Source organism: Callorhinus ursinus, unplaced genomic scaffold (assembly GCF_003265705.2).
Source record: "Callorhinus ursinus isolate GAN/ISIS: 27379988/994484 unplaced genomic scaffold, GSC_fseal_2.0 scaffold24, whole genome shotgun sequence".
Classification (NCBI taxonomy): Eukaryota; Metazoa; Chordata; class Mammalia; order Carnivora; family Otariidae; genus Callorhinus; species Callorhinus ursinus.
This window is the reverse complement of record NW_027397086.1, coordinates 17,187,473-17,203,746: the sequence shown is the minus strand read 5'-3', so window position 1 is coordinate 17,203,746 and position 16,274 is coordinate 17,187,473. Positions and strand designations below refer to the sequence as shown.

The window sequence follows — 16,274 nt, the reverse complement described above, 5'->3', positions numbered from 1 at the left end:
AAGCGTTAGGCGTCTGTGCCAAATACGCATAGTTCAGGGGTCAGTCAGATATTTGGGCAGAATTTATTCACAGAATTTGGATTACCCCCTCTTTGAGTCGCTCTTTTCTGGGATTCTCCTCTCACTTTCCAAGTGGCTGTGGTTGCCCTGAAGTCAGTCCTGTGGTTTTTCATCTTAAAAAGACTGCATGTTTTCTATCAAATTACATCCCCTGCCCCTGCCACACCAACTTCAGTGTGTCCTCAGGCTAAAAGCTGTGATCTAACCTCCTATATTCCCTTCTTCCAAGTTTCAACTCTTTCCCATAATCTGCTTTTGTTCACTCTCCAATACCTTCAGGTCATTGGTTGTGTGTGTGTGTGTGTGTGTGTGTGTGTGTGTGTGTGTGTGTGTGTGTGGTTTTGTCAGGAGTTTATAACTGTTTTCTGTGGGAGGGTCAGGATTAGTAGGACTCTACTTGGCCATACCCCAGTAATGAAAATTCATTACAACAAAATAAATTCAGGAAAATAGAAAAATTATTTAGAAAAACATAAAACTTACTCTTAAACTGACAATCCTGAAAAAATCACTGTCCACATAATGATGGTGATATTATGCATTTTCTAACATATGTATTTGTGTATATAAACATTATCTTCATGTTAAAGAAATATCTCAGAAACATTTTTAAATACTTTTTAAATTCACTTCAACAATGATTTAAATCAGTTTCTCAAAGTGTGGTCCCCAGACCAGCAGCACCAGCGTCTCCCGGCAAGTTATGAAAAATGCAAAATCTCAGCCACCCCCCCACCCCGACCTACTGAATCAGAAACTCTGTGGGTGGGGCCCATTTCTAAAGTCTGTGTTTTAACAAACCCTCCGGGCAATTTCGATACATTTTATCATTGATTTAGACTCATTTCTGTATGTCTATTTTCTTTCATCCTTTGCCTCCAATAATCTTTTAGACATCACTTCCTCATTTATTGATGCTGACTTTTAATTCCTTTCTTACTGTACAGGATGACTTTCAGCATTCATTTCTACTACTCAGGCATACTGTCCAGATATGGTACTATTATGGGTTCTCCAAGAGGTGTGGGGAATTTAACATAGCCATAACATGCAACTGTTTTATCCTTCTAAAAAGTGCAGATTTTCCACAGCTCTGGACAGTGAGGATTCATTCAGTGCATAGTACCAAACTTCCACGTGGTTATAAGTTACTGATGGAAAATGGCTTTCACATTGCTCTTTCCTTCTCTGAGAGTAAATAAGTTACTTGGAAATGAGGTTCTAACATCCATGAGTTGATTTTTCAATGCATGTGTGCACTACATGAATGCACACACACATAATTTCATTCTCAGTACTTACATCTGTTAATTCTCTGAAATGAGGAAATCAGGAAGGCAGGAACTTGAATGCGAAGTATTTGCAAGGATGGCACTTAATCACTTATTTGTTGAGGGTCCATCATTATGCTAGACTAGTATCCAGGTGAAATATTTATTGAGCAGAATTGACCACTAGAAAAGTCTTGCTTATTGACCCATATGTTTGTTCTGAAGAACAAACGAGGAAATGTAGTCAATGTGCTGTGAAAATGTAAAAGGTGACATGCATGCCCAATATTATTACCTTATATAACAAAACCATTTTTGTCCTTATGTCACTGTTTTTGGTGTAACAATTTAAAAACAATTCAGTTGTATTTTTTTATCTATGACTTATGAGTAAAAAATAATAATAGTAAATAGGTATGCAGTAGAAAATAGGTCTCATGTGGAAACCCAAATTGATTCACAGTACCATCTGGAATGCATGCTTAAGAATGACTCTGAGGCCAAGTCTAGGTTCACTCAGAAAAAGTGCAGTGATCCATTAACAATGTCTGCTATTGAGCAGAAACAGGAAGTAGTGGTATTTGTTGCAATACATTTGAAATCCCAGATTCAGGTGTTTGTATATAAGTGCTCTGAATATGTGATAAAATGGAGTGACTGTTCAGAAGATCACTTTCATTCACCTGCAATCACAATTTATCTTCAGTCTTTTAAAAATATGGCATATAGAAGAAACATGGTGCTAAATTATAGTTGTAATTCATTATTTTAATAAAAAGATGTGTTTGACAGGAAAAGTCTTTGTGAATTCAATATCAAGTTTAATACCATATCCTCAGATTCATCACCCTTCATAATAGGCATAGACACTTTCACTTCATCAAACAACACCATGGAGTGAGCTCAGTGAAAATTTTAATCAGTGTTGATGTATGCATATTAAAAACATTTTAATTGTGAAAATAACACATGTACATTATTTAAAATTTCAAACAGTATATAATAAAAAGGAGGTCTCCTTCCCATCCTAGCCCCCATTCCTGTACTCCTCTGCTCATGACAACCACCATAAAGTTTCTTCTGTATTTTTTCAAACCAAGTCTATTCACATACAAATATATGTATATATACTTACACACACACACACACACACACACACACAGGCAAACACACCCTTTTGTACATAAGTGGGAACATACTACACACACAGTTCAGCAACCTGCTTTTTTCACTTAACAATTTTATTCACTTAACAATACACAGGTGCTGGTAGGGAATGATGTCCCTATCCTTGGCTGCTTTCTTTTATTTTTTTCTTAATTTTGTGTTAATATTTTTTACATAAATAACTTTTAGAAAGTATGCAGCTGATGTAGAAGCTAACAAAGACATTAAGGAAGAGCTAGGTGATAACATCAAAGATGAGCCTCATACCAGTGGCCAGACACACTTATATATGGAAATTAACAGGTATGCAAATCCAATTCTCAGATGTGGAGCTTAAGTGCACATACTCAAGCAACTCAGGAATTGTCAGCATATATAATTTGTTTCTCTTTTGCTCTGATTATTCAACTCATTAACGATTTTTAAACCTTTATATTTTGGTCTGAATATATAAATAATTAATAATTATTTTTAAAACAATATTTTCTATAAAAGGTTGGTATCATCCATTGCTTCTATGTAAGATTCACTTTCAAACTCTCTCATGTGTAATTAGGTATGACTTCTTATTAAAAGCCTTCTAACATCCTTAAAATTCAGAATCCTACTAAGGTTAAATAAAACCTTTAGTTGAATTAAAAGACTTCCCACATTAATTTCACTCATGAGATTTTTCTTCTGAATGAGTTTTCACATGTTTGGTAAGGGATGCATTTTGTTTGAAAGCTTTTCCACATTCATTACATTCATAGGGTTTCTCTCCAGTGTGGGATCTCTGATGTATAACAAGTTGTGACTTCACATTGAAAGCCTTTCCACATTCATTACATTCAAAAGGCTTCTCCCCAGTATGAGTTCTCTGATGTACAATGAGGTGTGACTTTTGGCTAAAAGCTTTCCCACATTCATGACATTCATAGGGTTTCTCCCCAGTATGAACTCTCCGATGTTGAGTAAGGCCCTCAATTTGTTTGAAGGCCTTCCCACACTGATTACATTCAAAAGGACTTTCACCTGTATGAGTTCTCATGTGGTAAGTAAGAGAAGAGCTATGTCCAAATGCTTTTCCACATTCATTACATTTATAGGGCTTCTCCTTAGTATGAGTTCTTTGATGTATAATGAGGTGTGACTTCTTGCTGAAAGCTTTCCCACATTCATTACATTCAAAGGGTTTCTCACCTGTATGAACTCTCATATGTTTAGTAAGGGATGAGCTATACTTAAAGGCCTTTCCACATTCATTACATTCATATGGTATTTCACCTGTATGAGTTCTCACATGTTCAGTAAGAGATGAGTTATACCTAAAGGATTTTCCACATTCCTTACATTCATAGGGCTTCTCACCTGTATGAGATCTCACATGTTGAACAAGATTTGAGCTGTGTCTAAAGGTTTTCCCACATTCAGTACATTTATAGGGCTTTTCCCCAGTATGAACTCTCAGATGGTCGGTAAGGGCATGTTTATGACTGTGGGCTTTGCCACACTGCATACATTCATATGGTTTTTCTCCAGTGTGAGTTCTTTGATGTACAACGAGGTGTGACTTTTGGCTAAAGGCTATCCCACATTCATTACATTCATATGGTTTCTCTCCAGTATGAATTCTCTGATGGTCAACGAGTCCTTGTTTATGGCTGAGAACCTTCCCACATTGATTACATTCATAGGGTTTAGCTTTAGTTTGAGTTTTGTCACACTTAGTAGGAGACGGGCTATGGCTGGATGATTTCTCATGTTTCTCTCCAGTTTGAATTTTGTCCCGTTTAGTATCGGATGAGCTATGATGAGCTAATTTCTCATGTTTCTTGCCAGCTTGAGTTTTGTCATGCTTATTAGATAAGCTATGGTTGGATAATTTTTGTTTCTTTCCAGTTTGATTTTTGTCTTTCTTTGTATCAGGTAAGCTATGGCTGAATGATTTCTTGTGCTCTTTAGCTATGCTAGGTTTCTTTTTTGCATAGTTTCTTATACGACCAGGTAAGTCTGAATTCTGTTTCAAACTCTTTCCATGTGAATCGAATTTAAGCTTTTTTTTTGAAGGAACATGTTTTGTACTCACACTTTTTTCCCCCAGTGAACTACATTCATGGCCTTTCTTCTTAGTCAGACTTCTTTTCTTGAATGCAACTTCCTTAAGGAGTTTGTTTTGAGATTCCTGGTGGTTTGCTAGCTGGTCATTACCTTGCTGGACCTCGTCTAAAATGGAATTCAATAAGACATTCTTGTGAATCTTTGCCCTCTCATATTTTGGAACACAACTTATAAAAGAAATGTCCTATTGTGGGGGCTGAATCTTTACTCAAGCCTAGTATCCCAAAGTGAGTGAAATATCAAGTGCAAATGTCCCTAAGCTCTTGGGCTTGGGGGGAAAGTGCTGTAGGAAAAACAAGAAAAGTTAATTGACAATAGAAATTAGACAAAACTTTGCCTGTTTATAAATATGACCTTGCAACCTGGGATGGAAGATGAAATAAACACAAGGAGCAGCGACTAGGTAACAGATGAAGCTAGAGGAGCTTGTGATTGTAGTTGATATTTTTTGAGATTTCTCCTCAGCCCAAGCTTCCCAGCTTTTATAACAGCCAATCCATCCATAGTATTTGGCTCCCACAGCCTGTACTATATTAAGTCAACTCTCCATGGTGACAGTTGGAGACACACCTGGCCCAAGCCACGGTGTCCAATAAGAGTCTTCTTCCTAAAAATTTCAACTCTAGTTAGTCTCCCCTGGGTTTTACAAGGATATAAGACAAGAAATAGTAAAGTCATATCTTCCCTGTGTAAGCAGAAGGTTCCTCAGTACAAAGAACGAAGCATATATCCACAGGGAAAGAGATGTAAGATCATGTGTCCTCAAAGAGACCATTTACATAACCCCAACTGCTGACGGCTTCCCAATTCTAGTTCTAGTCCCTGGTAGGGTCTGGCTGAAGTATCAGCTTTTAGGTTACAAGAGATAAACATATGTCCTTATAATAAATTCCTCTATTTACTTAGGCCAGCTCAGGTTATTGTTATTTGTCATTTGTTATTGCACTCCAAAGAGCCAAAATAGAGAAAGTAAGGTAAGTCCATCAAGAAATACTGAACAGCTTATAGGCGACTAAGGGAATAAGCGGGAAAGTGTGTTACACTGCCACCACCAATGATCAATATAATAACAACATGCCTGTACTAAACAAAAACCCTCAAAACCAAAATAACAACCCCGCAATTTCTCTGTGTTCCCTGCTGCTTTTACCATGATAAAAGTAGTGCCATGATAATAATGAGATTAGCAAACAAACTTTATAGCATTTGGATTTACAATGTACACGTGTGCTTGTTTTCCAACAGTTTGCTATGGAGCATGCCTTTGCTTCTGCCAGGTCACTCTACTAATTACCAGTTATAAATTTTAAGCTTATTCCCAGCTTTAAGTGATTGCTCACATCCTTTCCTTCACACATTATACAATGACATATTTTAAGCTATCTTCCCAGTGTGTGTTGCTTCTATGAAACCACCATCCACACTGACAAATGGAGGCAACCATGTTTGAACCATATGATCCAACCCTTGGGTGAAAACAATTGACTGGACAGTGGTAAAGAGACAGCCCTACCTAGACCAATAATATTCTCGCTCCTAAGTATTTAGAATTGAAATCCAAAGAGTTCTTTTAGCTAGGTATGGATACTACATGTTTAAAAATTCAAAAACTTAAGAGTTGAGACTACCATTTTGAGGTGACTTTTTTCAGTTATGTGCATGGAAAAGCAGAAAGATCTTTAAGGTGGGAATTAAACAGACTCAAAGAGAAAAGCAGATATGAGTCTCTAAGAAAGAAAGAAATAGAAATTGAACAGCTGCCTTGGTTGTAAAGGAACATTACATGGATAAAGTGAAAACTGGGCTCAAACAGAAAAGAGTCATGGTATTCGAATATAAGCCAGGAAATACTATTCTTTTCATCAAGGATTCTTAAAGAGATTAGTTCCCATGGAGTAAAAGATCAATTTTTGTAAGTAGAGATATAGCAGGGAGAAGTAGAGCTTCCAGCTGCTTTTTCATTTAGGAAATTTTAAGTGATACAAACATTTTGGGGGAAAGAATATAACAAGAGCATGACAAAGACAGCATCTTCCAATGCCCAAGGATGCTGAAAAGGATGGAGGCAAATCTCTTCCTGGGAAGAAAGGGATCAAAACTGAAAACTATTCACAGTGCTCACCATAGCACATACTGTCCCCAGTGTGAGTTGTGCAAGACTGATGAATCACACACCTGTACCTCTGAAACAAATAATACAATATATGTTAAAAAGAAGAAGAAGAGGAAGAAGAAGAAGAAGAAGAAGAAGAAGATAGCAGGAGGGGAAGAATGAAGGGGGGGGAATCGGAGGGGGAGACAAACCATGAGAGACGATGGACTCTGAAAAACAAACTGAGGGTTCTAGAGGGAAGGGGGTGGGCTGATGGGTTAGCCTGGTGATGGGTATTAAAGAGGGCACGTTCTGCATGGAGCACTGGGTGTGATGCACAAAAAATGAATCATGGAACAGTACATCAAAAACTAATGATGTAATGTATGGTGATTAACATAACAATAAAAATTTTTTTTAAAAAAGCTCAAAACTACACCCCTTGAGGTATAACATTATAGGAACCCCTTATGATGATGGAAATTGGCCCAGAGGAAAAGATATAAAGCACTATGAGAGAAATTTACCATGAGGGGGTGGAAAAGAAAAGAACCTGAACTAGTGAAATGGTATAATAATAAGGTAATACTAGGAGAGAGTTGGGTGTGACAGAGCATGTGATTAAAGCTGTAAGCTTGTCCTGAATCTGAGACAGTAACTAAAACATGAATTTTAAGCTAAAATGACTGTAACTTCAGGAACTGAAGTATATAGCTCACTACACTCAGCAAATCATTGGAGGAAATAGAACAGTCACTCCTTGAAGAAACTCCAAGTACTATATAAGAACCTGAACCAAGAAGAAAGTCACTGCAGCAATGACAAAGATGTATTAGATGACTCAGGACTATTTTTTAGTTGTAACACCAAGTATCAGAGAGAAAAGTAAACACAGCCAAAACTGGAGCCACTAGTGGATGAATCCAAAACTCCAGGAGGTCTCTTCATTTGTCATTTGAAGGACTAGTCCCTCTGGTTTCAGGAAATTCATGGAGTCTTGGAAAATTCAGAGGACACTTAAAAATACATTGTAAACATTCTGCTATTTGGGGGACTATAGGGATATAAATAATAACTGAATATTTTAATGTTCGGTGGCAACATATAAGAGGAATCTAAGAAACAAAAAATGGAGCCAACAAATCAGCCTAAGAATTGGAGCAATTTAGGTATGAGATAATATACACCTCATTTGGGTGATGTCTGTGAGAACTGAAGAAAACAAACAAACAAACAAACCAGGAACTGAGGCAAGGACAGTAAAAGAGAAGGCAGAGAGCAGAGATTCACAGGAACTCCATGGTACACAGGCCTAAAATCAAAGTAGACCCTGATAAAAATAGGGAGGGTGAAAGAAAGCTCTAATTTAGAAAGAAAGGCAAAAAGACACAGCTTTCCATTTCTGACACTGTGAGATTGAACTTTCCTGGAAGCAGGTGAAATATGAGTGCAACATGAAGAAACTGGAGATTTACTTGGACAAGTTAAATTTACCTTAAAAGTCACCAGTATAGAATAAATAGCTTGATTCTTTCAAGGGCCCTACCTAGACCAATAATATCCTCGCTCCTAGGAATTTAGAATTGAAATCCAAAGAGTCTTCGAGGGAAATACGATAGAAAAAAAAAAAAAAAAGAACAGATAGTAGAAGACAAAACCTTAGGGACACTTCAGCAAAGTGAGAAGGAAGAGGATCTGGTGAAATAAATGTAAAGAAATACTTAGAAGAGAAGACCAGATTCAAGTGGTGTAATTCAAGCCAGGTAGGCAAGAATTTTATGCTGACCAAAACTATTAAAATATGCGCTGGAAGGGAAGCCAGAAATTTACATACAGGCATGAATTCTGTGGGATCTGACTGCATAGGGTAACAAGTAAATGGAAATAATGATGCACTATAGACCACAAGTTTAGAGCATTTCACAGTGAAAAGGAGGGAAATGGAAAATAATTAAAGGCAGGGGAACATCATGCCAAGAGATTTGGAAAGAGGATGGATCTAAGAAGGTTTGAACATATAAGGAGAGAAATGTGATACCATGGAGTCCCAGAGTTTGAGTGGATGAAGGGAAAAAACTGAGGATATTAGGAAAAAAGACGATAATAAAAAACAGCACTGCTTCAAATAAGGTAAGCTGTAATGGGATTCTGAGAACAGCTAAGAGGGGTTACTGCTCCTTCCTGGAAGCTGAGCGATGGAGAGCATGGATGAGGAAAGACAATAAGGAAAGGTCAGCTAGGCATTTGAGGGGCTGGTACCAGAGGTTCAGAGCTCTGGTTTTCACCTTTTTTCCTACCACAATACTCATGGTGTGGCAGACTGTATTACTGTTCCTTGTGGAAAGATTGTACCTCCCAGACCCATTGCATGGTCCCTTGAATCCTCCCTGTGGAAGGATTACACATTCCTACCTGTTGAACTTAGGAGTAGCCAGGTGATCTACTCTAACCAATTAACCAATGAAATGTGAGCAGAAAGAGATATCTACCACTTCCAATCAGTGATGTTAAGAGTCATCAGTGGTTCTACTCATTCTTCTTTCCTTCTGCCACGAGACCAGAGTTTGCCAAATAGGGACTGCTCTTTCAGTATAGGTCCAAAGGGTAATGTGGAATGGGGCTATAGCATGAGCAAGAAACAAATCTTTCTTGTTGGAAGCCACTAAGATTTCGGGGCATTCCTTAATAGAGCAGAACTTAGCCTAAGCTAACTGATACAAGTGGTATAAGCAAACTCCCATGAGTAACACTGGCTTACAACTATAATGACCCTCATATGAGAACCTCACACAATGAAGAGGTTCATAGACAGAAGAGAGATTAGAATCTCTAAGGTTAGAGAATCTTTGTAGTTTGAACTCCTCCTCCCCAAGAAATTCTGATATTTTTCAACTGCTACTCCTGGTTAAGAGAAAAGGGTCTAAGATCTTGAAGAAGATTTAAAAAATAAATTATTCATTGAAGAATTCTGAAGTTACCACCAAAAAGTTAGAAACTTACTTCCATTCGTTCCTATTTGCTTGGGTCTTGCTATTTCACTGGGACCACATCGTCTGGGTCTTTTGCCCTTCCCCAACCATGGCTCTTCTCCTTTTTCCAACTTGGAGATCATGTCTGGTTTGGGAGCTTGATACCCTGCTCGTGAGAAATGGCAGAAATTGAGTGTTAGGAAAACAAACATCCCAGAAATCAAGCCCTAATATTTGGACTTCAGAGCCTTGAGAGGATAAGGAATATATGGCTTCTAAGGAGAAAGAGAGAGGGGGAGGGAGGGAGGGAGGGAGGGAGGGAGGGAGGGAGGGAGGGAGGGAGGGAAGGAGGGAGGAAAGAAAGAATATATGGCTTCTGAAATTTCACAATGTGCCTGCCCATGTACCCTAAGTAGACCTTCCATTTTGGAGACAGGGGCACAAGTATCCTGCCTCATACCCAAAGGGATTAAAACTCTTTGATTCATAATAGCCAAGGCCAAACTTATCAAGAACTTCAGAGAGAAGGTATTACAGTGGACACATTTTGAATTATGAAAGAATTGTCCTTACCCATTGAGGCAAGGTTGCTGTAGTTCTCCAGCATCACATCCTTATACAGGTTCCTCTGAGCAGGATCTAGCTGCTCCCATTCCTTCTGGGTAAAGGCCATCGTCACATCTTTGAATGTTACTGATCCCTGTAATAGCAATATTCCTATTCAGTCTAATGTTATCCATATTATTGGGTGATTTGGACAAGATAATAAAGATTTGCTCTTACCTCAACCATTCAATGTTGATCATGATGTTATATAGGATACTAATTCTTTACCCAAGTCTGCATTTTTTTGAGAGACAAAAATCATATTAAAAAATGTCCCTGAGGGGCGCCTGGGTGCCTCAGTTGTTAAGTGGCTGCCTTCGGCTCAGGTCATGATCCCGGGGTCTTGGAATCGAGCCCCGCATCAGGCTCCCTGCTCCGCGGGAAGCCTGCTTCTCCCTCTCCCACTCCCCCTGCTTGTGTTCCCTCTCTCGCTGTGTCTCTCTCTGTCAAATAAATAAATAAAATTAAAAAAAAAGAAAGAAATGTCCCTGTTATGGACTGAATGTCTGTGTATCCCCAAAATTCATATGGTGAAACCCTACCCTCCAATGTGATAGCATTAGGAGAGAGGGCCTGTGGGAAGTAATTAGAATTGGATGAGTACATGCAGGTGGAGTCTCCATGAATGGGATTAATGCCCTTATGAGTCGTAAGACAGCTTGCTTCCTCTCTGCTCTCTCTGCCAGGTGAGGATATAAACAAGAGTCTGCAACCTGGCAGAAGGTCTCACCAGATCCCAACCATGTTGGCACCCTGATCTTGGGAGTTCTGGCCTCCAGAACTGTCAGAAATAAATTTCTGTTGTTTTTAAGCTACCCAGTCAATGGTACTTTGTTGTAGCAGCCCAAAATGACAGTCCCATTTGCAAATCTGTTTACTCAAGAGGATAAAAAAAAATCAGAGAGAAAGAAAATTACCAAAAACAAACAGAATCAGTCTATCTTTTCTTCTATAACAAAAGACGATGGAATAGAGTTTTGAGGTAGAAGAACTGAGACCCTTGATTTTTATAACCAGTGAAAAGATCATTCATGTTTGGAAGCAAAAATAATGTATTTTAGGCATGTAAGGATGCAGAAAGTGTATCACCTATGTGCTTTAGAAATAAAGAGAAGGAAAGGGACAGGGAAAGAGGAGGAGAAGAAGAAAAGAAGTGATTTTTAAAAGAAGGAAATTGCATCAGAATAAAGATTTCAAGATTGGGAAAGATGTAATATACAAGAAAGGGCTATGAATAATAAAACCAGTCAAATGTCTAGTTACATCCAAGTAACTTGATAATGTTGTACAACTGTTATAAAAGTATCCCTTAAAATCAAGAGGTGTGTTGTAAGAAAAATAAGCAGGAACATAACTGGTAGGGTTGGGAGATGGGGGAGAAATTAAAGCATGTTCGAGAGTCTCCTCTTATTAGGCAGGTGAGAGGAGGATGACACAGCTACTGGAGAATTTTGCCACTAACGAACACACATTCAAACGTATTTGTTTCACATTGAAAAATGACCCCTTACCTCCACAAACCACCAATCAATTAGCTGCATGTGTCACTAATCTATAACCTCACAGACCTCCAGTCACTGATTTCTAATAAGCCCCATCACTTAGGGCCACTGGCCTCTCAATCACTGATGTGATTCCAAAATGACTGATCCCAACAAACTTCCCAATCACTAACAGCAACAGATTTCCCCAATTGCTCCCCAGACACTCCAATCACATATTCCCAGGGGTCCCTCCACTACTGATGCCCGTGGAACACATCAATCTCTATCTCTGCTACGACCCCAAATTCCTACCCTATCAATCCCCAATCACTGACACCAACAGAACTCCACCACCAGCAGCCTTTACAGAAACCCTAATCACTGCCAGCAAACTGCACTGTACCTTCAGCCTCTTTGGCCAGTCCCTTCCCCTGCTCCCTTTATCTGAAATCTACCAGTCTCCTGAGAATCCAGCCCCTTACCGTGCTCCCCGGAGGAGGTTGTTTGTTTCGGCCCAACCAAGACTCGGGTACCTCATGGCCTGACGATGAAGTGAATGATAACTTTCAACCCTTTTTCATACGTCCTTCAAAATCCCTATCATGTTTAGAATATCACGAGACTTTCAACCATGAACTCTCTGGTTCAATGATTCACTTGATAAACGCACAGGACTCAGCGTATAGTTGGACCCGTAGCTATGATTTAATATAGCTCAGGAACACACAGCAAAATCAGCTAAGGAAATGGTGTATATGGGGTAAAGTCTACAGAAACCAGGCACAAGTATCCAAGAGTCCTCTTCCAGTGGAATTAGGCAGGACATACTTGATTCCTCCAGAAATAAGTTGTGAGAATACGTGTGAAATGTCGTTTCCCAAGGAAGTGCATCAGAGACTCGGTGGCACTCATAGGCATCCTCTGCCTGGCACACACAAAGATCCTAGGTTCCCAGAAGGAAATCAGGAGCTCGGCATAAACCACATCGTTTACATAGTTTAGTCACAGTGAGCCACTTTTATCATTTCTGGAAATGATAGGAAGCCACCTGAAGTCTAAGTTCTCAGACATCAGCCAAAGGTCAACCTTGCAAGCAGGCTTTTCAAAGGATAGCTGTTTGGGGCCACTTAAGTCAACTTTTGCGCACATTCCGCCTCGTTCACTGAAAATTTGAACGCCACGCTCCTCCTCACTCTAGCTCCTGCACTCTCGCTCCATCGACATAGAGGAGTCCACAGCCTGGCCCTTCTCTTTCCTGACTCCAACAATCTTTTCTCACACCCAAACTCAGCCACCTACTTATCACCCATCCTTTCCTTAGACCTTGCCACATGCCACAACAGCACCTCTCTACTTAAAACATTTTACCCTCCGACCACTGTTTCCTATGCTGTCAGCCTTTTTCCTCTAGCACTTCCATGCCAATAATTCTCCAAATGCATTCGGCCCCCATAGCATTGATCTGAATCACTTTTCTACAGTCTTCCATCACCACACGGCCTTACTTTTCTTCTATCTTGTTTAGATTCTTTGTTCTTAACACCATATGCACTCCACGGAAAACAGCTTTAACGTCCTTGCCCCTTTTCTTCTCCACTGCACTTACCTAGCAAAGCCTCAAACTTAATCAAACCCAACTCTCCTCTTCATCTCTGCCTGCAACTTTGTAGCTGAACATCCCAAGAGAGAAAAATCAAACAACTGTGTTGCCTGGACTCACTTTAGGTTTATAACACATATCGCAATTGGGCATCCAATACCAGGAGTTTCCTATTCCTCTTTCCAAGATGGTTATTCCAAACATTCTCCTTTTTATCTCGGAAATCTCCAGCATCTACTCCTTCCCCACTCTCAGCTGATAAATTCATCTATACTTTCAAAGAGAAAGTAAGTGCGGGGCGCCTGGGTGGCTCAGTTGGTTAAGCGACTGCCTTTGGCTCAGGTCATGATCCTGGAGTCCTGGGATCGAGTCCCGGGATCGAGTCCCTCATCGGGTTCCCTGCTCAGCGGGGAGTCTGCTTCTCCCTCTGACCCTCCCCCCTCTCATGTGGTCTCTCTCTCTCATTCTCTCTCTCAAATAAATAAATAAAATCTTTTAAAAGAAGAGAGAGAAAGAAGTGTAAATGGACAAGAACTACCTTGCCTTGTTACCACCAATTCCACCAATCTGTTTCCAAAACCCCTATCATCTGTCTCTTTCTGTTAAAATGGAAGAAGTGTTCCTTTTCTCACCTAAGGCTAGTTTCTCCACTTAGGCTCTAGATCCCATCCTCAACGGCCTTCTCAAGGAATTCACCCCCTGCAATTAACCTCTTTCTCTTTTGTACCACCTATTTTTCCACTTCTACTCAATCATTTCTATTGACATACAAAGTTGCTTTAAAATCAATTCATCTAATGAAAACCATCTCTTAATCTCATGTCCCATCCAATGTCAATTTAATTGCTCCCTTTACCAGCAAAACTCTTGGTGTGGTTGATGCTTGCTGTCTCTACTTCATTACCTCCATTCTTTCAACTCATTCCAACAGGATTTTACTCTTATCACTCCACTACAAACCTCTAATCAATCAAAATAATCATTGAGCTACATCTTGCCAAAGTCAAATTCTCTGCAGTCATGTGTCTGGGACTCACAAAAGCATATGACACAACTGTGACAACACAACTAGCATTGTCTTGAAAAGCTTTCTTCTTTATGCTTCTTTGACACCATCTTTACAATTTTCATCCTACCTCAGGGACTACGCCTCCTCATTCTCTTTTTTTTCCTGTCCTCTACCAAACCTCTAAATGTAAGAGTGACCGGGCACCTGGGTGGCTCAGCCAGTTGAGCGTGTGCCTTTGGCTCAGGTCATGGTCCCAGGGTCCTGGGATCGAGTCCCGCATCGGGCTCCCTGCTCTGCGGGGGGCCTGCTTCTCCCTCTGCCCCTCCCCCTGCTCCTTCTCTCTCTCTCTCTCAAATAAATAAATCTTTAAAAAAATAAACGTAAGAGCGACCCAGAGCTTGGTCCCTCTTTTCTTCTCTATCTGCCTTCTCTCCCTAAGTGATCTCATCCAATCTTATAGCTTTAAATACCATCTGTACGCTGAAGCCTTTCACATATGGAATCTCTAGCCCAAACCTCTCCTAAGTTTTAGATTCACACATTTAACAACTACTCATTCTCTCCTTGGACATGTAACGGGCATCTTGACGTGGCCAAAACAGAACCACTGTCATCCACTCTGGCTCCCATTTATATCCATCAAATCTGGTTGTCTCCAACACAGCCCTTTCTCAGAAAAGGGAAGCACCCTTTCTCCAGTGCCTCAAGCCAGAAGTCTAGGTGTAAATCTTGATTCTCCTCTTCCCTCATGTTTCTTATCAGTTCATCAGTAAGTCTTACTGGCTCATCTCCCGAAGTATTCTGAATCTGGTTTTGTATTTCCCTGCATTTCCCTATTCTAAACCATCATCATCTCTTCTCTCCAACTATTGTGATAAACCCCTATCGGACCTCCGGGCACCTCTGCACACACACACAAGGACAATCCAGTAACTCCCACAGGCACTATAATCGCTTGGCTCCCATAGATCACAAATTGTCACACACCTCCCCAGTCTTTGACACACCACAGAGCCCCTATACCTGATCCCCAGAGCCTTCCAGACTCTGGCTTTTCCGTGAGTGCCACTGACTCCCCGCCTCACTGTCACCGCACATCTCCCCAAACACGGATTTCCATAACCTGTAGCACCCGCGGACCCTGCAGGGCCCCCATCACTGCCCCACAGATCCCCCAGAACGCCGACACCCCCCCCCCCCCCCCCCCCCCCCAGGCCCCCCCCCCCCGCCCCCCCCCCCCCCCCCGCCCCTCTCAGAGCCTACAGTCACCCTCCAATCACGGACCCCCAATTAGACCACCTCGGACCACCACGCCGCCCCGCCCCGCCATCGCGCTCACCGCCGCGCTGCCCCCCGGCTCGGACACAGCCATCTCCGCCGGACGCCCGGCCCCTTCGGCCGTCCCCGCCCTCCTCCTCCGGCCCACGCTCTCCCGCTTTGTGAAGATCGGCTCGCAGGCGGAGGCCGACATGGCGGCGGCTCGAAGCGCGGCCTCAGCGGGTCCGGCGGCTGCCATGGCGGCGCCCCTGGGTATCGCGGCCGGGCGCGGCCATCTTGACCGAGGCTCCGCCGTACAGCGGGGGTCCGCGCTCCCGGCGGGCGCGCAGGGGGGTGGCCCGGGGGCTCGGTGGAGAGAGAGTCCTGAGAGGTGAGCTGCGAGCCGGCAGAAAGCGTGCTCAGTTCCTCACTGCACGGTGCCTCACGGTGTCCGACGCCCAGAGGCTCGGCCACGCGAAGGCAGAATTTGGAGTTGCCTTTCCGAATTGGTCACTGCTGCCTGCCGCCGGGAACCCCGCAAGCGTGAAGCCCAGCGAGGACTCCAGACAGCCAGGATAATAAGAGAGCTCGAGGGAGGAAAGAGAAAAAGCCCGATCACGGAGACACCACTGTTTTATAGGGAAAGAGCACTAATCGCT

General features: G+C 41.5%; 1 protein-coding gene across 1 annotated transcript in view; it reads right to left on the bottom strand.

The window, feature by feature from the left end:
- Positions 1 to 15,946, bottom strand: part of ZFP37 (ZFP37 zinc finger protein) — a 58,267-nt gene extending 42,321 nt beyond the window's left edge. Inside the window, exons 1-4 of the mRNA XM_073876532.1 lie at positions 15,698 to 15,946; positions 10,233 to 10,359; positions 9,691 to 9,825; positions 3,193 to 4,703 (exon numbers count right to left, since the gene is read on the bottom strand). Coding sequence (XP_073732633.1) covers positions 3,193 to 4,703; positions 9,691 to 9,825; positions 10,233 to 10,359; positions 15,698 to 15,874 — 1,950 coding nt within the window. The 5' untranslated portion in view covers positions 15,875 to 15,946. The remainder of the gene's footprint in view (positions 1 to 3,192; positions 4,704 to 9,690; positions 9,826 to 10,232; positions 10,360 to 15,697) is intronic.
- Positions 15,947 to 16,274: the final 328 nt, after the last annotated feature.